General features: G+C 39.2%; 1 protein-coding gene across 1 annotated transcript in view; it reads left to right on the forward strand.

Moving 5' to 3' along the window:
* Window positions 1-3,862: 3,862 nt before the first annotated feature.
* The window catches only part of pkn1a (protein kinase N1a), a 54,021-nt gene continuing 31,855 nt past the window's right edge, over window positions 3,863-26,028 (forward strand). The window contains exon 1 of the mRNA XM_053476956.1: window positions 3,863-4,640. Coding sequence (XP_053332931.1) covers window positions 4,620-4,640 — 21 coding nt within the window. The 5' untranslated portion in view covers window positions 3,863-4,619. The remainder of the gene's footprint in view (window positions 4,641-26,028) is intronic.

The raw sequence follows: 26,028 nt of genomic DNA on the forward strand, positions 1-26,028 counted from the left end.
TTGAAGAAAGAAAAAGGTACTGTTAGATGGTAGTTTGTTTCTAAAATGTCAAAACAAGGAAAGGAGAGAAAAAGTTATGCAACTGGGAGGCATTTGTAAGTAAGCCGTAAGTGAGAAGAGAGCACTGAGTGGAACTAGAGTGATTCCAGGCATCCAAAAAATTTACAAAACAATAAATGGAGAAAGAACTAACAGGCTATCTGTATTGCTAGATGTTTGTTGGCTTTTCTTCCAGAAATAATCATGACACATATAATAAAACAAATAAATCCTGACAGATAAGTGTTTTTGTTTATGCACGAGGCGTTGTGAGTGTGTGTGTGTGTGTGCATGTGCATGTGAGTGTGTGAATCTAAAGTAAGCTCCCCTCTCCCCCTTCTCGTCTTACAGTTACCCTTCCTCCACTCTTTTTACACACACACGTGCACACAACGTAAACACTGTTTTATCAGAAAAATAAACAAGAAATCTCTCCAATAACACTCGATTGAGCGACACACTAACAGAAGCACTGCTGTAAAGTCAAAATAAAGCAAATTAACCTGCACTTTAGCTTTGAAAATTGAGTCAGAGCAGTGTTTCTGTGTAGAGCAGAGAGAAAGTGTGTGTGTGTCTGTGTGTGAAGGTGAAAGTAGGAGGGGTGTGTGTGTGTGTGGGTAGCACGATGTCCATTAATGCGCACACAGACAGGCACAGAGAGCAGCCTGAGTCTTGAGCAGAGAGAGAAAATGGATTTTTAACCTCTCTAATGAGACTTGCTTTTGCTTTACACACATGCTGTACACACACACATACAGACACAAAATATAATATGTTTTATGCACACACATGTGGTCACAGTATTATAATAAACAGTATACGCATGCACGGATATTGATTAAACCAGTGCGTGACGCGCACTAAGACCCAGCGGGGTAGACGATTATCCACAATTCCTCAGCGCAAGAAAAAAAACTTTGCCTTAGTTGTGATCATGTGATGCTCGGCGTCAAAACAAAGACGCGCATGCGTGATACATGATATTCGGTATTCGTAAACCAAGACTTTACTGTGAATCCAAGTCAAAATTTATTACACATTTTTGCTCATCTTGCGGAACACTCGCAAACCACGTTACTTGCAATTCGAGGTTTCACTGTAAACTATTGTACTGTGTGTGTGTGTGTGTGTGTGTGTGTTTTTATCATGTGCAGTTAATAAAATCTGTTAGAAAATTAAATCTGTTGAATGTATGACTAAATGTGCCTAATTATTACTGATATAATGTGTTTCAAATTCCTTTGATGTTATGTGTACCAAACTGCACAGCTGCTGAAAGAACTGCAACAGCTGTGGTAAATGACAGGCATGAGATGGTGTGTGTGTGTGTGTGTGTGTGTGTTGGGGGGGTGGGGTTGGGGGGGTTTCATGTGGAGATACACGAATATGAAACAACACTGCTAAACTTTACAGTGGCTTGGTTCAGTGTGAGCAAAGAGATAAGACCTCCTCCACATTCACTGTATACTCCTTAATATGTGCAGTCAGCTCCAGAATTTCTGGCACCCTTAATAAAGCTATAAATATTGTCTAAATATCCTTGCTCGGTATTCTCCACTCTTATAATGCACTTTGAGAAAAGATACAATGCTGCTATGCAGGCAAAAAAGTACTATAAATTGTGATGTGGTTTGCATAGTTTTTACTTTAGTTAAAGTGTAGATGTCTGTCAATAATTCAGGGGCTGACTGTATTTATCAGTTCTTTATTTTATAATCAGTTGTTAAAATGCTTTTTTTTCTGCCTGATGTGATTCTACCCTGCGTATGAACTAGAATGGTGGAGGTCGACTAGGTGCTGTGTTGCGGGCAGGAATGTAGACTTCAAGTAGTTAAAAAAATGGCTGGCACGTCTTCAGGAATGCTGGCACAACACAAGTGATGCCCTCTTTCTGGGCAAAGACCGTGCAAATAAGTTATTTTCCTGTTTGCTTGTATGTTTTTATAAAATTGCAATATTAAAAAATCATACACAAAACAAAGGCTACATTTAGAGCTCAAAAGCAATTCATGATTTGTCCCATGAGGATAACTGTTAAAGGTTCTATGCTAAACCCTATGACAGGAAGCTAAAACATTTAGGTATCCAAATAAACATTAAGTGGCATTTAAAAATCACAATATTTTCATTGCATCTAAAATGTGTGTGTGTGTGTGTGTGTGTGTGTTAACAGCTCTTTAAATTGCGCGGCCGTGCAGTTCGCATCTTCATCGACAGAGGGAGCCATCGCACTGTAGTATGTAATGAAAAACACCGTACGAGTTAAATGGAATTAAATCCGAGTTTGTATGAGTAAATAAGTGTAATAACTTTTATTTATATTACTCATTTATTCTATCGGATTCTTGTTTTATTTCCTCGGTTTTAATATATTCCAGAAGTGACAGCGCTTTATGTTTTAGCCGGTTTGCTAATATAGATGTACAAACACTTAGTGATTAGTGATCACGTGATCTAAGTGGTTTAAAATTGTATGCTGCATTCAAGTGACATCGTGGAATTTGGTGAAAATAGGATTCCGAACCAGGAAACTCTCTGAAACTATTTCTACACCCAAGTATATGGTTTGCCACTGATCTTTATTCTTTCATTGTGAAAAAAGGACTGCTTTTGGTGTCAGTGTTGGGTATTTATTATTATTATTATTATTATTATTATTATTATTATGGATTTAGACAATTTAGATTTTGGGTGCATTTTGGGGGAAATTAACTGGTTTAATTCTAAATGGAAACGTACAGATTATTCCACAGTTTTTTTTTATTGAAATTTAAGATCGGCTAGTCACCTGTTAGTATTATTATCTATAAACCCATATAGTCACAATAATATGTGTAGTTTTCCATTTTACATAAACTATATGGACAAAAGTATCTAGAAAATCTGTAAATCAGATTTGCTAGATACTTTTGCAGCTATAACAGCTTCCACCCTTCTTGGAAGGCTGTTCTCAAGATTTTGAAGTGTTTCTGTGGGATTTCATGCCCATTCATTCTGTATAGCATTTATGACATCAGGCATAACGAGAAGGCCATTTCCGTTTCCGTTCAATCCAAAGGTGCTCAATGGCCTTAAGGTCACAGGGTTCTGTGCGGGCCAGTCAAGTTCTTTCCACACCAAAGTCATCAAACCATGTCTTTATAGTCCTTACTTACTACTGCACTGGGGCACATCATGTTGGAATAAAAAAAAGGGCCTTCCCCAAACTGTTGCCACAAAGTTGGAAGCATAGCATTTTCCAGGATTTTGTGTTATGCTGAGGCATTAATTGCCCTTCATTGATCCGGCTCTGCTTTTTTTGTTGGTAAAAAACAATAAAAATATAAAAATAATAATAAAAGATTGCCCTTTACCTGACTGAAACACCTGAATTCAATAATGAACAGATTTGACCAAATACTTTTATTTATACAGTGTATATCTCTATTTGTTTGGTAACAGGAGTTAAGTAGGGGACAAATGCCTGCACTTTGTTTGTTAATTGGTTGGTTTAAACTCCACCTTTTTTTTCTTTGCAGGACGGCTGTTTTAAGGGTCAAATGAAACCTGGATCAATAAAATGCTTATAAAGAGTTTAATAATGAAAAGGCACAACCCAAAAACATTCATCATAATAAAAGGTGGGATTGTTGTTAGAAATGTGTAGTAATATGTTTTTGTCTAAAGACAATAGCTGATGATTCAGTAATGCCTGGTTTCTCAAGTGAGCCAGGTCGGGATGCATTGTCTCGGCCCTCGGCGTGGTCACGTGATCGCGCGGGGACACGGCGGATCCTCCCGCTCGAGCCATCATCATCACCACTACCACCTCTACCACCATCATCATCATCACCACTAAAAACAAGAACGAGCAGAAAGACAAGACTTGTTCAATTAGATCCGGCTCTGCATTATTATTACATGCATGTCGTTTTTTTGGCGGCAGTGCGCGTGAGCTCAGCTCGCGATGTGTGTCGGGTGGACGGATTTCCGCGCTGGGACGAGAAACAAACAAATGACCGACTGAATGGGAAAAGAGACACGAGGGCTGAACTCCTTTCTCTGGAGCTGGCTGAGCAGTACGACTTTACAGCGTCGTGCGTTTATCAGTTTCCTGTAACCAACCCTTTTCTCCTTGTTGTTTGTGTGCATGTCGTTATGGGAATGTGTGACCGGTGTCTCTGAGCCGCCTGGGGCTGAAATTATGTTCGCTTTCCGACAGGCATGAGATCATTAAAAAAAAAAAAAACTTTTGTTTTTTTTCTTTCTGATTTTAAGTCGTACCAACAGTCGTTTGGTTAGGAACGGCGCTTTGTTTCGTTCTTCCTTCTAAGACATGTCGGATGATGAAACGCACGTGAGACGTTTGGACATCAGAGAGCCTTTGATGTTAATGTTGCTCCAAACGTGTCCTGATATGGCAGTCTGAACGTTTTGGAGCTTTCGGCGTCACTTTAACACACAAAGGGACACCAGGAGCTCTTTGTTAGGCATCAGTAAATATCTGGGAGGAGGAAAAAAAACAAACTATTGCTGCTGACAAGTCGGTGGGATTCAGTGAGCTTTCATTCTCATTAAAGCTGTTTTTCAACGAGCACAAAATGGCCAATGACTCAATTCAAGTAAGTGATGTTGGCTTCTTCTTCTTCTTCTTTTTCTTTTTGGCTATCACATAAGTACGTAAATACAACCTGCAGTTGAAGAGAAACAAGTTGTTGGACAAATAATCTGTTGAGTCAGTGTGTCCAAGCTGCTCATTAAAACATTCCTCAGGATTTCGGTTTGAATATTTAAGACAAAGAAATCCATCAAATGAAACATTAAACGTTATGTTCAAAGTTTAAAGACAGACTATTCAATTCAGTGTTCTAATCAAAATGATCAGATTGTCCCAGTTGAGCGAGCCGAGGACGACGGTGGCAAGGAAGAACTCCCTGAGATGGAAACCTTGAGAGAAACCAGACTCAACCGGGAACCCATCCTCATTTGGGTGATATCAGATAGCAGGAACTGTTTGGCAGACATACTGTATGTTCGGCAGCTGGAAGTTCAATATAACAGGACACGTGTTTAAGTAAATAAGGAGACCAGTTTGGCGCCACGTTGGTGTAGTGGTTAGCACTGTCGACTTGCACCTCTAGATTTCCGTCCTCGGTTCCGTGTGCATGGAGTTTGCAGGTTCTCCCTGTGCTTGTTGGGTTTTCTCCAGGTAATCTGGATTCCTCCTACAGTCTAAAGACTAGAAGATTAGGCTAATTGTCATTTCCAAATTGCATGTAGCGAGTGTGTGTATGAGTGTGCATACTGTACCTTGCGATGGATTGGCTCCACAGCCCTGTATACAGGATAAAGCAGTTTAGACAATTGGTGGATGAGTCCCGTTTCGTTATTTGAGGTTCAGGTACAAAACTGTAGGAAATTCCAGTCCTGAACAATTGAGCAGTCACAAATCATCAGAGAACATCTGTCTGCATCAGCCAAGTCCAGGATTGTCTTCAAGTAAATCCGTCCCCAATACAATAATTTCTCATTATAATATCTCATCATCCATCTATCTATGTTAAACCAATATTCTTATTTAGTGATAAGGTGCATTGACCTATGACATCCATGCACCCATTGCTCTAAGGTGAGGATTCGTTGCTGAAGATCCCAACCTCTTACAACCAAACACATCCATCATGCACTTCAGGCAGTTTGGACAACTGAGCCACCAGCTCAGGTCTTTAGACTGGGGAAGTCTGAGTATTAGAGGAACCCCACTAAGCACTAGGCACATGCCAATTCCTCAACCCCACCCCACGCCCAACCATGAAGTGTGAGGTGACGGTGCTAAGAACTAATTTGCCATCCTGCCCAGTTCATAATTTATTCTCAAGAATTTAATATACCAATAGAATTACCTGCTTCTTCAGTTTTCGTTTGTTTTAGTGTGATCAGGTTTTATAGGTGTCCAAAGTAATGAAAATCTCTTTTCTTTCCATTATGAACATGACATGGATTATCTCAACAAAACTTCCATAAAACAAAGTAATCAGAATATTACCAAGCGCACATGTCTACTGCTGTGTGATGTTCTTCAGCAGTGAAGAGAAACAGACTGATCTACGTCTGTTGTGTGTCTATTTAAACTTACTTATGTAATGTTAACACAGTATCAGTTCACAGACAGTCCAGTGTAACTTCCCATTTTCACTCATTTGCAAAAATAACCAAATTCCTTCATACAATTACATTCTTACTGGGAGGCAAACCCAGGAATGCATTTCTGTGGACTGAACTGAATGCTTGTAAAATGCGGTAAGAAGATAAATGTATGATAAAAAAAACACTTGCTGTACTTTATCCACTCAAGTTTTGTACACATGAACCAACTCAGCTTCTGTAGCATGGAACTCTGATTGTAGTTGGTCCAATTACATCCGATTATGTAAATCGGAATGTTTTTTATAAGCTTTCATAGATTTTTAGCTTTTATCTACTACTTCTGCTTCGAACTAATAACATGGCTTGTTAAAAACAGTGTGGCGGCACGGTGGTGTAGTGGTTAGCACTGTCGCCTTGCGCCTTCAGGGTCCAGGTTCGATTCCCAGCCAGGCTCAATTCCTGTCTCTGTGTGCATGGAGTTTGCATGTTCTCCCTGTGCTTGGTGGGTTTCTTCTGGGTACCCTGGTTTCCTCCCACAGTCCAAAGATATGCATGCAAATTTGGCATTCCCAAATTGCCTGGAGTGTGTGTATGAATTGGCACCATGTCCAGGGTGTACCCTGCCTCGTGCCCTAAGTCTCCTGGGATACGCTCCAGGTCCCTGCGTCTCTGAATACAGGATAAAGCGGTATAGAAGATGAGAGAGTGAATTAAAAACAGTCAATGAAAAAAAACAACAGACAAAGAAGTGTGCTTTTATTCTTCCTGCATCACTTAGCATCTAGATGTAGAGACATGTTGATCTTAGCATCTAGATGTAGAGACAAGGATAGCTCAGTGGTTGAGGCATTGGAATATGGAATTGAAAAGTCCCGAGTTCAAAACCCACAACCACTTAGTTGTCACTATTGGGTCTTTAACCCCCAACTGCTCTGATGTATAAAATGTAAGTTGCTCTGGATGTAGATGTAATTGGCTAGGAGTATAGAGAGCAGAATGACCATGATGTCTCAGATCATTCATAGCGGCGCTATTCTAGTGTTATGCCATTTCTCAGTATTGCATGAGCAGCAGTTGATGCATTTGGCTGGCATTATGTGTCAAAGAGGAAGCATGTGCCTTCCTTGGTTGGACGTTTTTGCCTTTATGGCATAAAAAGTGGGATAGAAGGATCCCTCACAGAGTGGGATAAAATTTGGGAGGAAATCGTGGGGAAAAGTAAAATTTGTGTGAATATAGAATTTTTCACCCCAGAAGTAGTTCCCTTACCTTTGTCAAGTAAAGTACTCCGCTATGACTGGCGTTTTAATGAAATGCTTATAATACTACAAACCTAAGTTGTAATGTATCTATAACAATGAGCAGAATCAGATCACGTCCAGTGAAAACCCTCAGTTATCATTTTGGAGATTTGGGGGCAAAACTTGGGGGAATGAGAGGGAGCTAAAGTAGTGGTAAAGAATTCAGACAGCGGCTCCAGCCACATCATGACCTTCAATCTGCAGTGAATTCAAGGACAAGGACAACCCACTGGCACGCATAACAATAACATAAAGTCAAACATAAGAAACAACATTAAAATTAAACTGAATTTAAGGTTTACTAGCTGACTTTCCCAGTTTGAGCTTTTAAAGTAAAAAAAAATATATATATTTATTTACGTTTGTGAATGACATTTTACTGTCTGATTCGCTCAATAATTTTTTACAATAATTTATTTGTGTGAAAACAAGTGACACTTGAAACGGTTGTGATCTGGTGAAAAATGTGTCTAGAAAGTCTAGCTTTATAAAGTAATAGTATATTTGTTATGTTTGTGACATATACCTATAGATATACAAAAAAACTGGTCTTATTTCAAATGCTGGTAAGAACACGTGGTGTAAGTTAGATAACGTCTGCTATCTTTGCCTGCGCCTCTCCATCAGGATACTATGTTGGGTGTGATCTTTTCCTCGTTCTGTGCTATTTCAGGAGTGTGGTTGACTGTTTTTTAAAAAAATATCATGCAAATACTTACCAGTTCATACTTGGTTTTAAATTTTTGTATTCCAGAATGTTGCATATCTAATAGAGATGGGAATGACCAGGAACTAACCGATACAATACCTATTTATTGCGATTCTGTCAGTACCACAATTTTATATATATATTAATCCCAATTTAATATAATATAATATTTTTTGAGATTTTGTTACAATTTTAAAGAAATTTGGCAAATAATTTACTCTTGCCACACAGAATGCTGCCTGAGAACATGTGAATAGTTTAGAGCACACCACATGTACGATTATAGAAAAATGGCAACATTACCATTTCCAATGCAAACATACATTAAAAAAAATGCAAATTATCATAATAAAAAAAAATCGATTTTGCAGTTAAATTGCCACACAAAATCATGATACCCATGTGAATCGATTTTTTTCCCCATCTTTAATATCTAATGCATTATAGCTTTAAGAAAATGAAACTATGTATTAGAGATATACAAGGGACAGAGAAGTTTCACTTATCTATAAGCAGCTATGTCATTTTTCTCATTAGGAAATCTGTTGGATTTTCAGATAAGTTTTCATACCCACAAATTGTCTTCAAAACTGAGCGCTCACATTATACACACTCCCGAAACCACCTCCATAACCTTGACAAATTGCTTGAGGTATTATACACGTAAATGAATAGCATACATTTGAATATTTGTGAGTTCTCTCTCTGAAAGCTCACATGACAAAATATGCAAATTGTCTTGTCAGTATGAGTTCGAATGTCACAGCCATAATGCTAGAATTTACTATTTGTGAGACAAAGCGACTGGATATGTGGTATCTTGAATATGTTTTGCCACTCGTCCTTGGTCACTTGTAAATTTTCTTTCTAAACATTCTTCCTGGACCTACAGCAACAAGGTAAATTTATTTATTGTGAGCTATTTATGACTATCAGTGGTGGAATTGGATTAAAGCAGAAACAGATCGAATGCTATGTAAGTAATGGTAGAGAGAATAAAAAACAAGGATCTGGTTGACCGAAGGCAAGGCAATGCCTGGAGGCTGATTTCCTTGGCAGTGTGTTTAGCACTTTTGTGTGCGTGTTGAACTGATGCTGATTTCATGGGACTTGGGTGCTCTTCACGTCAAGTGGCTTAGGTTGACAGGATAGATTAAAAGAAAAGCACATTTAACATTTTTTTCTGAAAAGGATTTTTTTGCTTAATGATAAAGAAACAAGATATACAGTGGAACCTTGAATTACGAGCATAATTCGTTCCGGATGTGGGCTCGTATTCCAAAACACTTGTAAATCAAAGCAATTTTTCACATAAGAAATAATAAAAACTAACTATTATATAAATAAACAAATTATTCGTTCCACAGCCCAAAAAAAATAAATAAAAAGAATTAATACGATATATAAAGTAAAAATAAAACAAATTAACCTGCACTCTACCTTAAAAGTAAAAATAAATCCTGACAGATGAGTGTTTTCGTTTATGTGCGCAGGTGCTGTGTGTGTGTGTGAGGTGCGTGCACACACACATTAACGGAAAGAATGTTTTATCGGAAAAATTATCAAGGAACATCGCTAACGGGACAAAAATCGCTAAGAGAAAAGAAAAACCATTGGCTCAGCTGTGATACTCGTGCTGTACTCAGCTGTGCTCGTGAACCAAGACTTGTTCGTTTTCCAAGTCAAAATTTATTAAAAATCTTTGCTCGTCTTGCGAACACTCGCAATCCAAGATTCTACTGTAATTATATTGATCAATATTATATTTTATATGATTTGCGATTTGGGTAGGTCTTATAACTGATCACAGCAGATTAATTGGAAACTAATTTATGATGCAAGCCTATATAATTGCTGTTATTATAAATTATTATACAACTTATATTATTGCTGTTATTATCCATTATTATACAACTTACACAGTAGAGATGGAAATCACCAGGGAGCAACTGATACAATGATATCATGATACATAGGTGCCAGTTCGATTTGTATTGCGATTCTATAAATATCTTATAAATATACAAATTTTATGTCTCTTAGAGTATTAGAGTATGAGAGTATGCCACCTGTAGGATAATAGCAGAACAAGTCATTGTGGCAATACATAAATTGCCACACAAAAGAATGGTGATACATTACAATTGGTTTTCCAAAGTTCCCAATTTACAAGGACAGTTCATGTAAATTTGAAAATGTTTTTGTTTATATTTTGTGTAGAAACGTTTTTTGGCAGGAGTCTCCATTGGCAGTGATAGTCAGAGGGAAAGCTGAAACTTGCAAAGTAACCTGGAATGTTATTTAATAACATTATAATAATGCCTTCTATAATTATAATTTCTCAAGTTACACCATTCGCGGAGTCTGTTTTGTCTTGGTTTTGGCATTTGGCCTTCCAGACGTAGGCCAATCAGAACCAGTTCTTTGGAGTCAATCAGAACCAGTTCTTTGGAGTCTGTTCCACAGCCTGGAAAAGATTTTCTGGCAACTTCAAACAGTCTGCTTGTGTTGCATCAAGTTGAGGTCTTCCGTTGACCCTCTCTCTGCTAGCATTGTCTAAACGTAGGGTGAGAGTGTGAAGACAGAATGCACAATCAGAATGTTTTCCTTATTTTTGATTAGGGCTGGGCGATATGGCTCAAAACTGTATCACGATATCAGTGTTTCATATCGGTCGATATCGATAATTATTGATATTTTTATGACCCATTTAAAATAAGGACCAGGAGAAAAATATATTACATTTAAACATTTTTATTTTAAACTTAACTTTCCTCTGATCATAGTCCCCTCAGTTATCAAGACAGAAATGTCAATAACCATGGAAAACTCAAATAATTAAAATGTAAACATAAGTCTAAAGTCACAATGATCACTTAAAGGTCCTACACATTATATTTTTCATTAAATTTTAATATGATCTTTAGGGTCCTAATGAAAAGTTTGTATTATACGTTAATTAAAAATTCAAAAGGATTGTGTAAAAAAAACACTTCTTTTACCTGGTAAAAACTAGCTCTGTTCTCAGCAACCTGTTTCAGTACATGCTAATTTAAATGCTCATGACCTCTGCTGAGCCCGGCCCCCCAGTTCTGTGGGGCGTGACACGTGGGGTATAGCGACGGAAGTGTAGTCCAGTGCGGGCAATGCTTTGGACTGCATTACCCACAAAGCATTGCCACAACGCAGTGCTTTGTGGGTAATGCAGTCCAAACTGGAAAACTATGGAATATGGAGCCTGAGCCTGTTTTCTTCAGTCGTTTTTGGTTTGATTTAAGTACGGAACCTACGCAGAAGTTTGTAATATCGCCTGACAACGCAGAAATTAAAAGAATGGACATGCATCGACCCGTTTGTCTTTCTCATCACTGCATGTGCATGAATTAACGGGCTGTTGCGCTGCCACGAGCAACAACAAGAAAAGCGGAGAAGCTTACCGAGAGAGATACGGACGCGGTGTGTTTACTGATGTGTTTACATGACTTCTTAATCTTCGACAGACATCGTTATAAACCATCTAACGTAACAAAGGTAAGCATAATATAGTTTTCCGACTACGTACACAATTTGCAACTAGACAATCACCTTAATGCATTGTTTATTATAAACGGGCGATTAGGGATTATATTGAGACGGATGTACATAGAGAAGAAGCCATAACCATGTCCTATGAGAGTGTAAGTTAACTTACACTCCGCATTTATCGTGATTATTAGAAAAGGCGATCTGCAAAGAGTCATAGTAAAATAAATCACACTCACCGAGCCTGGTGAAGATGAAGCAGGAACACGAAGCGTTAGTACAGATCCGATTTTTAGGAGCAGCTTCCTAGTAAAACCTGCTTTATATTGACCCGCGTTTATAAAGCAGTCTGGTGAAAAATGATTAGTGCAAACATGAACGCATTTAGGGAAATCAGCGGGGACGTTAGCTTTAAAAACTAAATTCAGCCACTGCGTCCTCAGTGGCTCAGATACCTAACCCTAGGTAGGTACCCTAGGTCACTAACCCTAGGTAGTGAATGACGACTGCTGTGTTCGCTATTACACCCAACAACTGTACACAACACTCGCTTAGGCGTCATTTTGCTCCAGCGGCGAAAAAACAATGGCCAACAGCGTCTTCTCACTCGGGGCGGGTCTTTGCTAAAACACCAGTGTCAATAAACTTGTGTAGGAACGCCCTCTTGTGGTGTGGCGTCACAAGGCAAGGCTTTTGCGATTGGCCTGATTTCAGAAGGGGGATGTTACTGTAATAAACGAAAAGAAAACCACTGGGCGGCTCTTTATCATCGTAGAGTGGTTGTGTACGCACTCTCCTAACACACAGTTTAGTCCAAACAGCTTAAAATAGTGCATGTAGTGCTGTATGACCCCTTTAACAATTATCTCTTAACATTTAAGGTGCAAAATGAAAGAATGTAAGAAATGCTTAATAAAGTGTAATAAAATAGTGCAAAGTGCATTTTCTTCTTTTGAAGAGGAGTCCAGCAGACCAGCATGAGACAACGACATGGCGCAACCAAACTTGATACTGTTACATGATTGACGCTAGTGTATCTACGTTGCCTTTCTCGTTTGTCTTTCTCATCACTGCATGGGCATGAATTAACGGGCTGCCGCGAGAAACGACAAAATAAAGCGGAGAAGCTAACACCACGTTCTAGCAACACACACTCAATAAGGAATTGGACCCAAAATCACAGAAGAAACGGCAAAGCGTCGGAAACGGCATGGGCAGACTCAATGACTGAGCGATGTAAAGCGCCATCTTGTCTCCTTACATCTTGATACTTCCTGAATCGTGACCGTAAACTAGCTTTGCGACCTCTGTTTTCTTCCGACAAAGAATAAAAATTATCGAACGTTTTATCGAACACATTTTTTATTGATATCGATCACGTGTCTATCGCGAAACATATCGTTATCGTTTTATCGCCCAGCCCTATTTTTGATATCAAGTCAGGTCATGTGTGAGACATGGACATCTGTTTAAAGACATGCTGAGAGTCAGTCATTTGTATCACACACACACTTTTTGCACTTGTGACAATCTTGTGCTACATTAATATTAAGCACAGAGTGTTGAACAGCTATTATGCTCCATCCCTAAAGTAAAGAGAGAAATACAGCGAGGCTCCATTGTACTGCAGATGGGTATTGTTTATGCTCTATGCTTCAGCTCCCGTTACACTGGACACAAGCCAAAATACATAGTTCTCATACTTTTTAGCACTTTTCTTTCTTCACGTTGCTCAGGTACTGAGATTCCACATCGGATTTGACCTCCTTTTTCTTTTACATTGGTCTTCCAAACCTTCAGGCACAAAGATCCGCAAAGACTCAGTACATTTACATTTACATGCAAGGTTATGTCGAGCTTGCTACTGAGTTATTTAATTAGATTACTGTCCTTGTCCCATTATACATGCACAGCAGGAGAATTGATTTATTGATCGGAGTATCGGAGTACGTTTTATTCCACTATGATTGGTGGGCTCTTTCAGCTTGTTAGTATTGTGCTGACAAGTTAGTTAGTGAGAAACTGGTAGCATGTCGAGGGGTGAAAACAAAGACAACTTTACAGCACTGTGCATTTTGTACATGCTTTACGTTTTGTACAGATGAGATGCACGCTATTCCCAATGGTTATTGAGTAATCCGGAGGCAGAGGACAACACTGCATTGTTAACGGCTTCGAAAAAGCCAGTTTCAGGAACGTTAAAGTTTCCAGCTGAGGTATACATTTAGGAGTAGCTTGAGCAGCATTATTTTGGTGTACAAGTCTGTTTTTGAGAAGTTTGATTTAGTATTTAGTAGACTTTAGTTGGACTAACATTTTTTACCACGAGTGCAACATGTGATTACTCAACAGGAGCAGTGGTGGCATAGTTGGTTAAGACTAAGAGTTACTGTGTTACTTATCGTCTCGTTGGAGGTTCAAACCCCAGCACTGCCAAAGTTGCCACTGTTGAGCCCTTGACCCTATCTTTTCCAAGGGCGCTGTATTCTGGCTGACCCACACTGTAAGGTACATGTGATAAATAATTGAAACTATCATGAAAAATATACCTGAGAGAACCCCAGGTCCACATTAATTCTGTCCTCATGACACGCAGCAGCTTTCAAACATACTGTAGTTCCTGTATTGAAATATGTACCCAATAAATATTCGAAATTAAACAGTTCCCCATTTGCCAGACTGTGTCTGTTTTAAATACCAGTATGTTTCTAAACAGGAATACGTTTATCTGGTTCAGTCTATTTTGGATTTATTAAGGTGGTATTTAGTCTAAACGCCATAACATTGTATCTTATAACAGATTAAAGTTGTTATTGTTTAGAAAATTTGTTTAAAACATACATTTTAAGATTAATTTATAGTTATAGGCATGCTGCAAGGAAGTAAAATCAACTTTTTTTTCCTTTTTTTTTACATTGTGGCCTGATTCTGACTTTGCAATAATAAAGCTGCCTGCAATAAATACAAGCACATTGTTTTCAATTGATTGTCATTAAGGTATCATAAACTGTGATTAAAATATAATGTAATATCACTCTGTTACAGTTAATATTATTAGAGTGCTACTACCACATCATTATGAATAATAAACATTTTTACATTTTAAAGTTGAGCAACATTGCTTTCTATGCCACATATGATGTCTCGTTTTATTAGTTATGCTTTACGTGAGAATTGAATTTTAGAGAATCTAGCAATCGATTGTGAACCGTCACACTGAGCAGCACTGGGAGACGATTTCTATGTACTTTGCTCTAATGATACCGACTTCCATTCCTGGTACTATGTTGTGTTTTGTATCACAGCAGTAAGCCACACCAATCCTAGTAAAAAGTCAATTGGGTGTTGTGTTTCTGCTGGAAAGGGGGGTTATAGTGGACTCCCACTTGCTGCAGGGTGCTTGGCTGACAATGCAGATTTAGAGGGGATCAGTAGGGCACGAGATTAAATGTAGGGCACAATGAAGCCCTTTGTGTAAGTGCTGCACTAGATCAGATTCGTCATGTCCCAAATGTCCTGCCGCACCCTAGGCCTATTCACTGACCCCATGCAAAGAGCCAGGGACTGTGTGTATGAGAGAGAGAGAGAGAGAGAGAGAGAAACACAGAGAGCTGGTGCTGCGGCTCTGGGGTAAGCTGGAGGTGGCTGTTGAAGCTTTCATCATTGTAGATTCAACTGGTAGTGTTCTGAGTGTGTGTGTGGAATTTGGGTGCAATCATTAATTGACGTTATAGACTAAGAACGATCAAATAAGTAGGCAACAAATGTAATTGTCACTTCGTTCATGACATCATCGTGTTGATTCTCATAAGGATAAAGTATTCATTCTTATTATTTTGATTGATAGTTTCCACATGCACAAAACAACCTCAAGATATAAGCTGGTGGCTAAATAAGAGCGATTGAGCACCTGTGCTATTTATAATCAGATTAATTGATTAATTGTTTCAGTAATCGGTAGATTGATTATTAAATTAGTCATTACTCGCTCTATTCCAGGAGGCTTAGGGTACACACTGGACAGGGTGGCAACACATTGCAGAGCATACACTACAGGCAATTAACCTAATCTGGATGTCTTTGGACTGTGGGAGGAAACCGGAGTACCCCGAGAAAACAAACTCTATGCACACAGAGACAGGAATCGAACCAAGACTTTCCCATGAGCTCACAAGGCCAGGTCCCACCTGCACATTCGTACCTGAACATCTGGTGTCGGTCTAATATATTCTACTTATCATAGCATCATTTAATATGATGTGTTTCTCCATGACATAATCCTAGTGTACAGTGTACGTGCTCATGATCTACCTGATTTTCCAAAACAATGAACCCGATAAAACATCTTATGGCATTTAAACGGTGTCTCTAATAAAGAGTGAGAGAGTTATGTTGGTTGACTTGAGCTCGCAGAGCAATATTTTGTTCATGGTTATTAAAATGCAGTAAGTACAGGAGGCCGAATTGTTGCTGTGAAGTGTATGCGTCTCCGGCCCCACTTGGACCAAACCCAGCAAAGTCAGGAGCGGTGTCCTATTGCAAATGTGGTCATATTTCTTTAAAAGAATTGCTGAAATTTGAAGCTCGTTTGTAGCAATACCAAGAATACCAACTACTTTGCTGTTATTGGTGCTAAATTATTGTACAGTAGTTGTAAAAACCCCAAATCGATACCCAACCCCACATATCAGCGGCAGCCAGCATAACCAGAGCGAAAAATATTGTCCCTGTTTGCTTAATTCAAAGTAGGATTCTCACCCAGGTTTTAAAATCAGGTTGGCATAGAGGCGTGCCGAATAACATACTCGGTTTCTCCCTTGTGTGTTAAAGTTCAAACAGCTTGCAAAACAGACCCATTAACAAATCTCTGGTCTTCATTAGCGCGACGCTTAAGGCCACATACACACTTCCAGGCCGCATGGATCGATCTGACCATAAATGACATTCTGCATCCCACACACAATCACTTATTCCTCTTCTCTTCATCCGTCCAGCTCTCTTGCTCTCTCTCCATCTATATTTTCACTGGCACTTTTCACTGTTTGAGTCTGAATCTCTAACGCGTCTACGGAGTGGGTGCGCAAAGGAAGTGAATAGAAAGGCCATTTGGGATGAGGCTTAAAAAAATTGGTAGGCAAAAACATTACTACATTTATAACTCGTTACTCTTACTTTCTAAACAAAATTAAGCCATTTGTTCCACCATGTTTATCGCACACAGCGATCGCTCTTACAGACTGCATGTGGTCAAATGCTAAATTGTGCCTTCTCAAGAAATCCAAAATCCCCAGTGTACACTATCATAATAGCTTCAGATATAATAATAAATCGATAACGGTGGCCTGATGCGGTACAACAGTCAGTACACTTTGACTCTGAGTGAAAGTCATATGGGCGTTTCAGGGGAAAAAACCAAATGTTTAAACAGCCGATTCCCGCATAATCCGATCACACAGACGATTGAGCTCCATTAACAAATCCATTACATAATAAATATTTAATAGAGGCAGATCAGCACTTATAGCCCAGAAACATAGCTCCATCCAGCATCTCTCCCCTGCTGAGGTGTGTGAGAGCAACAACTGTTCGGGTGGTGTAAACTGATCCATCGAGCTTCACTGACTCCTGTTCCACTTCCCTCTCTCTCCCTCTCTCTCTCCCTCTCTCTCTCTCTCTTTGTGCAGTGTCACCACCTGCTCAGCCTCTCCCATGGGAGCCCCTTCTTTCCCTGTAAAATTCCCCTAACTCTCCCTGGCTTTCCCTTCCTCGTCATAGACACACACACACACACACACACACACACACACACATATATCAGTCCCTGGGCTGTAAGTTTTCCATGCTCAATTTAGGATTGAGGCATTCTCTCTATAGACTCTCACTCTTCATGATGGGAAAAGGTTAATGTGAAAAGGACATCCAAAAGCCAAATCTCGACCAATCAGAACTCTGCATTCTTTTCTAGCTCGTCAGTTAACGCTAAATGACTGACCCATCACTACTTACAGATGCTATCTCTACAGTAAATATTTACCACAAGCATTCCCCAAAACTTTTCAGGAATCTACACTAATTATTCGTTAGTTTTTAAGATATGGGGAAGGAGACCAATATGGGTTGCGAAATAATTGACATCCTAGATATTACAATATCCTTTTTAAATACTAATTTGCATTTTTTATTTATTTTTTTTAAGAAAAAACAACCCAAAGAAGGCTCCATGAAGTCCAAAATGCTATCAGTACCAAACTCTGGGAAAGTATCCATTAGGCTTTGTTTTTTTTAATGGAATTTAATGATGTCGTCTATTAGTTTGTTGAATTGCACACAGATCGATTCCATTAGTCTAATCATGTGACTTCTGATAGAAACCGACTTTACCAGAACAAATATATATGTAATGATGATGGGTCCATCTGACCTCATTAACCTCACACACGACAGTCAATTTGGGAACCCCAGCTAGTTTACCTGTCTAACAGTTTTTGGACTGTGGGAGAAAACTGGAGTACCCGGGGGAAACCCACCAAGCACGGGGGAACATGCAAACAGACCCAAGGTGGGAACCGAACCCAGACCCTTGAGATGCAAGATGACAGAGCTAACCATGATGCCACCATGCCATCTCAGTGAAGGCTAATGATATTTAATTCCAGTTAATTCGATTTCAGTTCTAGGGTTGCATTTTGGTCAGCGTTTCATCACTTTAGCAGAAGCACCAGTCTTTCCTCAAGCATGACAAACCCAGTGGCCTAAACCCAATGACTTGGCCTTCCTACTACACAGCACCAGTAACCAACCAATCATGGGCCATGAGATATTTTCTTATATAAAAGTTACAAATGGTGTGACTACCTTTGTTTTGAGTCGAACATGAACTACTCAGGCTTCCTGGATGAAATTGTAAGGAAGGTCACTGCAAAGCGATACAGCAGGTCCTCAGACTCAGCAGTTCGCCAGATCTCAACCTTAAGTGAACAGCTTTTGAAGATTTTGACGTCTTAGATAGCCATCTAATCGACACCCAAACTGTAGGAATCATTTTTGGAAAAATGGCGTCCAGGACATTTCCGGAGCAGTAAAGATCCAATGCCGAAGCACATTCAGTGTTAGCCTTCTGAATGTGAAACATGTGACCTCCTGCCATAAACAGTGCTCGCGGGTGGTGTACTGTTTAAATGAAACGAAGCGTGTAGAGGATTAAGCAAATGTAGCCCATTGTTCAAGAAAATCTAGGGGGGTTTGTGTGTGTTAGAGAGAGGGAGAGATGAGCAGGAGGAGGAAAATTGGTTTATGTGTTCTTTGTTGGTGTGGGAGAGGAAGGGCAGTTCTGTGTGTGTGAGAAAGAACGAAAAAAAAATGGGTTAATAGCATAATAGTGCACATTTTTTACAGCATGTTTGCCTATGGGAATAAGTGTGTACAGTATCTGTGTAGTTGCGAGTGCCCTAGTCTCAGTCCCCAGGCTCTGTAAGGGTGTGGTGTGTTTTGGGTGGTAGAGTGTATGAATGACTGTAAATACTCTCACACAGCTGTTGATGGATCGGCAATAACACAGTAAAATAAGTTCATGTGTAAATGAGCCGCTGCAGGAAGAACCGAGTTTCCTCTTCGGCTCAGTTAGCGATCGGAGAGATAGCGCAGCTCATAAACAGACGAGTTAGATGATGAAATGGTACGATTATTCACTCTCTCTTCCTCTCTCCATCTGATCCTTTGAGCCGGATAAAATCAGCACTTCACTTTATTCAAACGTAATCACTTCAGGTACCACAATTATCATATTGTTGGGGTTGTTATGGTTACGTAAATAGTTTTAGCTGATTATTAATTGCATGTATAGCACAGCGTATGTATATGGTCAATCAAATTTGACAATATTTGGAGTCTCGATTTCGCACATCACGCTGATCATGTTAAGATTTTCCTTTTTCCTTTTTTTGGGACAGGTCACCTTGAGATACATTCTCTACTCAACTGTGCTATAAGCATGCGCGATTATTGCCATTGTACAGTACACATGAGCAACTGTTAAACATAACCAGTAATGTAAAATACAGTTTGTCATTATTCAATAAATGAAAAATTATAAAACAAATTCATATTTTTCTGTAAATACATTGTTGTAATCGTAATCTTACTCTAATAATCTAACTCAAATCCTAATCAACACTCACCGTCTAACCCGCTTTATCCTGTGTACAGTGTCGCGGGGGGCCTAGAGCCTATCCTAGGAGACTAAGGGTATGGGGCGGCCTGCACACTAGCCAGGGTGCTAATCCATCTTTGGGCACACACATACACACATTCACACACTACAGGTGATTTGTGCATGGCTAGTGGAAGGAAACCGGAGTACCAAGCACTGGGAGAACATCCCCCTTCCACACGAGGCAGGAATCGAGCCCAGACCCTGCAGCTGCGAAGCGACAGTGCTAACCACTAAGCCACCGTGCTGCCCAAATTCTAATCACCTTAGGAAAATATATACGCCATCGCCGAATATTTTTTTAAGGATTCATTTCCTGAACGCAACCCCCGCTGAACCCAGTGTGTAAAAAGATTCGAAGAATTTAATATTATACACAGTTATTCTAGTTGTACCAAAATGAGATAAGTCTGGTTCATTAGATTATGAAATTGATCTGAGACGTATTTGTTTCAATAACGTCATTAAACCTTATTCAAATCAAGTGACCAGAGGATTGTATTAGACTCGAATAGAAAGCTATAATAACCATATTAAAGTATAACAATCAGAAATATATATCAAACACTCTTCTATTTCTGTACATACTCACAATTGTTATATACGGTCTAAGCCATCATTCATGTCTGAGTGGTCACCTGGGATGGGAAGAGCCAGATGTGTAGGATTTGTGTCCTTGACAACAGCTGCCATGGGATAGTTGCTTGATTGATGATGTCAGAGGTGGTTTTCCTGAAGGGAGAGCCAATTCACCCCCTCTTTAATTATCAGTTCAAACAGTGTCTGGTTTAAATAGTTTATCTCTGCTGCTCTGATAAGTTAGGTTAGGAAGAACTGTCCCTCGGGTGGCTGGTCCTAACCTAATCTCTTTTTTTCCTCCTCTCTCTGTTCAGTGCTAAATTGAGTGTTTCCCGGCTTGGAATGAGGGTGCAGACTGGTTATGGTTTTCCTCACAAGGACCAGGTGTACTATTTTCAGTAATGTGAACCAAGTGTAATGCTAAACGAATTAACCCACAATAGAGCATGGGACTGTCGCTCATCTGTCCTCAATGCATGCTCGGTTACCGTATGAATAGCTCCAAATTAAATATAGAAATTTAATTATAAGTATTAAAAAAAGACTCAAATGTTTTTCCCCCAACATGTGGTCAGCATGTGCTTTCTTTGAGACGTGAATAAAACCAGCAACATCATTTTTTTCTCATACAAGCTCACAAATACCCACAATTGGTTAGAATCAGTTAGTACATTTATATGACTAGTAATAATATGAATAGTTTTGCCTATTGATATACAACGTAAAACATTGCCCTTCCCTAATTCACAGCCTGTGTTTAAACACACCCTAAGTCAGTTTGTCTGTTATTTCTGTTACACAACTCTAATTATGGGATTGTGTCGAACACAACAGCAGCCTTTGCTTTACGTTATGACTGGAGGCAAAGCCCTAGGCATAACTGCATTATTAATATTATTATTATTATTTAATTTTTTTTACAAAGGCACTTCCCGAAGATTTGCAAGAGTAAACTAGATGCAACTATATTGTCTCGTCATACCTTTCCTTTCTGTATGAATCTGTGCAGACCTGCTCTGATTCCATAAATCAAGATCTACAAATACAGCAAAACTAACAAACTGGGTAGATTATCAGGCTTATATCATTTTGTTCTTTCCACTGTAGTTTGCCTTATCACAAAATACACATACACACACAATATCAATATTGACTCAATCTAATGATTATGAAGACAGAACACTGAACGATTACAATTACTGCCCAGAAGTGCCTTGTTAGATTCGGGGCAGCTTGAATGATTCGAATTCTGCCAGCTCGAGGTGGAACCATCGCACAAAAACAACTATTTCTGAGAGACCTATGTGTGGGAAAATGATTCATCCTGACATTCCAGCCCAGTTTCCAGGGTAATTGTTTTGTAACCATGGCGAGTAATACGTTATATACGGATAGCGACAGTGGTTCGGATAATTTCGAGACATCGTTGACAATAGTGTTGAAGTTTATTCAGTAACGTCTGGAATTTAGAGATAAAGCACAATTAGTCCAATTTGTGTCAGTCAGGTTTGATAGTATCGCCTTTTCATACCAGACTCTATAATCAGCAAGATGGCACGAATTAAGAGGAATCGCTGTGACTCCATGTGGACCTGGAGTTTCCAGATAAACAGGAAACAGAATGTATGGCAGTGCTAGAACAGGTACAGGATATCAGAGAAATACCGTCATTCAGTACTTCCACACAATAGTTCTGGTTTGGCATAAGTAATAAATGATAAAGCTTGGATATATTTCATTTGATTAACTCCCAGACGTACATTACTCATTGTTTGTTCTTTTTTTCCTGTAAGCTTAACTGTTATTATAGAATGATATAATCAATTTAAAAGTTAATAAAATATAACAAGAGATATGAAGCAATTAATGTCCAAGTGCAGGAATTATAAAAATTATAAGTGTAAGAAGAGCATTCGTAGAGAATACTGACTGGCATCTAAAATATCATGTCAAGATAGTTCCCCCCTCCCGATTTTCGAACTCACGATATCTGGATGATAGGGCGAGTACTTTACCACTGCGCGACGTCACTATAATCTGACTTGAAGTTTAAAGTGCTGAAGCGGGGGTAGACTTTCCACATCGTGCATTAAAAAAAAAGTTCATGCAACACAGGTTATTTCATATGCATCAAAACATGAAAATGGCAAGGAAATTGCATCGTGTAACTGCACATTAGTAGGGCAGAAGGTTCTTCTAGTATTAATATTATTAATATTATTGGAATTTTAAGGCTAAAAACATTGATATTTAATGGGGGGTGTACAGGCGAAGTGGCCCAATCCCTCGTCTCTCCTATGAATGGCCGCATTATTACTTTTCTAAAGAATCTGACCTACAAGTTTGCCAAAATTCCTTTTTTTTTTTTTTAATTTACAGTAGACTAGATAGCCGTATCTCCCCAAATTTTTCCAAGCACCCCAATAAAACGTATATAACCATGTTCAGTTTGGCCTTTTGAGTGGTTTTTAAGCTATGAGGATTTGTTTGGGACCTACGCTAAACCCCTTAGTCTTAACTCGCTCATCTTTAGTCTGATACAAACTCTTGAGCCACCCCTCATGTCTTTATATTACATTTAATTAAATGATGTAGATTAAAAAAACAGAAATTGGAACAAAAGTTTTACTGTGACTGCAAAATCACAAAAAATACGATTAAAAAATATTTTTTTTAAACCTCAACAGCAACCTCATTCTCATCTGTTAAAACGACTCAGCATTCAGCATCACCAGCCTGATCATCTGTCATCATCTGCACCTGTTTCTAACTGATTCATGTATGAAGTTTGATGTTTTTATGCTTGAATAATTCATGGGTCACTGTGTGGCTTAACCATCACAAAGCATTCTTCTGAAACTGGTCAGGTACAGGAACTAGACTGATAATGAGAGACAAAAAAGTCCTGGAGAACTAGAGTCATGTTCAAAAGATAGTACCCCATCTTTTACTTCTATGTGACATAGACAATAGTTTTACAGTCAATAAGCCTATATAACTTATAAATAAGTTTTTAAACAGGATGCCCTTACTGACACTACCCTCCCATTTTTTTTTAACTGGTCTTGGGACTGCATGCAGTGGCTGGTATGGAATGTGGCAACCCACCAACAGTGGGGCTTAAACTTGGATCCCCCAACCTTCGAATCAACAACCTAGAGCCTTAGCCACCTGAACCACCACCACCCCCTTCCATGAGCTCTCTCGTATACCAGATTATTCCAAATTCCTAAGGCCAAATGTGAGGCCATCTGCCTGACAGATAAAGCTTGGCCGAAATTAGGTCATGCAACAGGACAATGATCGTGGGACACAAGTCAATCTGCATCAGAATGGTTGGAAAATAAAAGGATCAAGGTTTTGGAATGACTTAGTCCTGACCTCAACTCAATTGAAATGCTGGGCGAGTCCTTAATAGAGTTCGCATATACAAATCCTCAACTTAAGAACAATGTTGTAAAGAATGATGGGACAAAATTCCTCTGCCATGAGGTATAAGAATGATAAAGTCATGAAGGAAACGACGACTTCAAGGTAATGCTGCTAAAGGTGGATCTGTAAGTGATTAAAGCATGGGGGTACTTAGTTTTGGGATGTTTTTTTTTTTTTTGTAAAATAGATAATGGCACGATGAAAAAAAAATACATCGTGTTATTCGTCCGAGGCTGTAACACTAAGATGTGTTACGATCAGATGATATTAATGTTTTTACACAAAACACATAGGATTAAAAGGAGTACTAACTTTTAAACATGACTGGATTCTGCAAGAATACAAGATAAATACAACGAAATACAAGAACGTCTGAATCTCCTAAGTCATGTGTATAATTTCTAAACTTATAGTCACAATAGTTTTTACAGTATAGAGAGAGTGAGTCAACAAACAGGAAAAAAATCTCTATTCAAAACTGCTGCTATGTGGTCGATCTTACACAAACTCCACAAAACTTGTATCACAACATGTAACCATATCTCCTCTCTCAAACTCTGTAAAACACAATGCTCTAGCCCCAACAGTTGCAGAGATATCCGGCTCAGGAGCGGCGGACTGACTTCCCTATTCACGTCAATGCAAGGGATCATGTTACTGTACACTGTGTGTGTGAGAGAGAGTGCAGAGAGACTTGGAGGATAACCCATGTCTCTCCACTCACTCAGCGGACTCACAGCCAGTATAAATACTTATATCTCGTGAACCGCGTGGGGTACAAAACGAACTCTTGGGAAATGTACAGTTTTAATGCAATTGGGGGTGTGGTCTCACGTCTGGAAAAGGATATATACAGAACAGAACGGCTAGTCGATGTGATCCTCAGTAAGCCGTTTCACACCAGGGGTGACCATAAAGTGAAAGCTTTTAGTAATTACAATATTTTTTTGTTTTGGTGTTCATTCATGTATATGTGTGTGTGTGTGTCTCTCTCTTTCTCTGTGTGTGTGTGTGTGTGTGTGTGTGTGTGTGCATTTGCATGTGAACAATGGAGGCTAGTGAAGTCCTAGTCTTTTCCGCCTCTCTCTATCTTTGACCATGCTACAATGACACTATTCATTTTTTACTCATAAGGGCTACACACAAACACACACATCCACACAGAGACACACATCTTCCCGAGCCTCTGGGGACAAGTGGCAGAATTGGCTCTTTGCATGCTGAACTCTCTAATGAACTCTTTCCGTAGTCTGTCTTTCACACACACACACACACACACACACAGAGATCCTTTCGCCAGCATATTTAAGTCTCATGCTGTGTGTGTTTTCGCTCGAGATCAAAGCACGCGTTTGTTTGCCGTCCAGTACTCTTGGCCAGTGCAGTTTGTTTATGTCTGCTTGTTCATCCATACGTCTGTGGTTATATGAAAATTCTGACCAGTGAGCTTTCATTTGCAGGTATGAAAATCATGTCTTTTTTTTTTTTCCCCAGGGTTCTCGTGTGCTTCTAGGCATTCCTTAACATGTAACGTATTTCTCAGTCTTCTCTTTTCCTGTTTGAGGTGTGTCCACCTACTGTACAGCATCTGCTGTCATCACACAAATATGTAAAGAATTTTCCAGATGTTTCTCTCTGTCTCTCTCTCTCTGTCTCTCTCTCTCTCTCTTTCGCTCGCTCTGTGTTGGGGGAGAAGAAGGATATGGTCAGAAAAGGACATGAGGCTAGCAGCAGTGGGCAGTGGGAGTTCCCTTTCCTAGAAGCTTTTCCCTTTTCTTTCTTTTCCTCCCTCTTATCTAAAGGAATCATTCGTTTTCATAGTCCCATTATTCTCTTTCGGAGTTCAGACGTCAATTTCAGTGACGACGTTTTCTTGTCACCCAGCCCGTTTGAAGTTAAATGATTTGTTTTTTTCGGATGTTTGCGAATATTAATAGAGCTGTAGTATTATTCTTTAGTCGTTTTATTTAATTTGTTCGAATGTCTAAAAAAGTTGTGACAATGTAGAATCAGTAGTAGGAAAAATTCAGTTCCATACAGGTTAATGCCACAGTTTTATCAGAAGTTGAAACTTATCATTGTCACTGAAATTCGATTTGATTGACATTTTA

This window comes from Clarias gariepinus, chromosome 18, assembly GCF_024256425.1.
Source record: "Clarias gariepinus isolate MV-2021 ecotype Netherlands chromosome 18, CGAR_prim_01v2, whole genome shotgun sequence".
Classification (NCBI taxonomy): Eukaryota; Metazoa; Chordata; class Actinopteri; order Siluriformes; family Clariidae; genus Clarias; species Clarias gariepinus.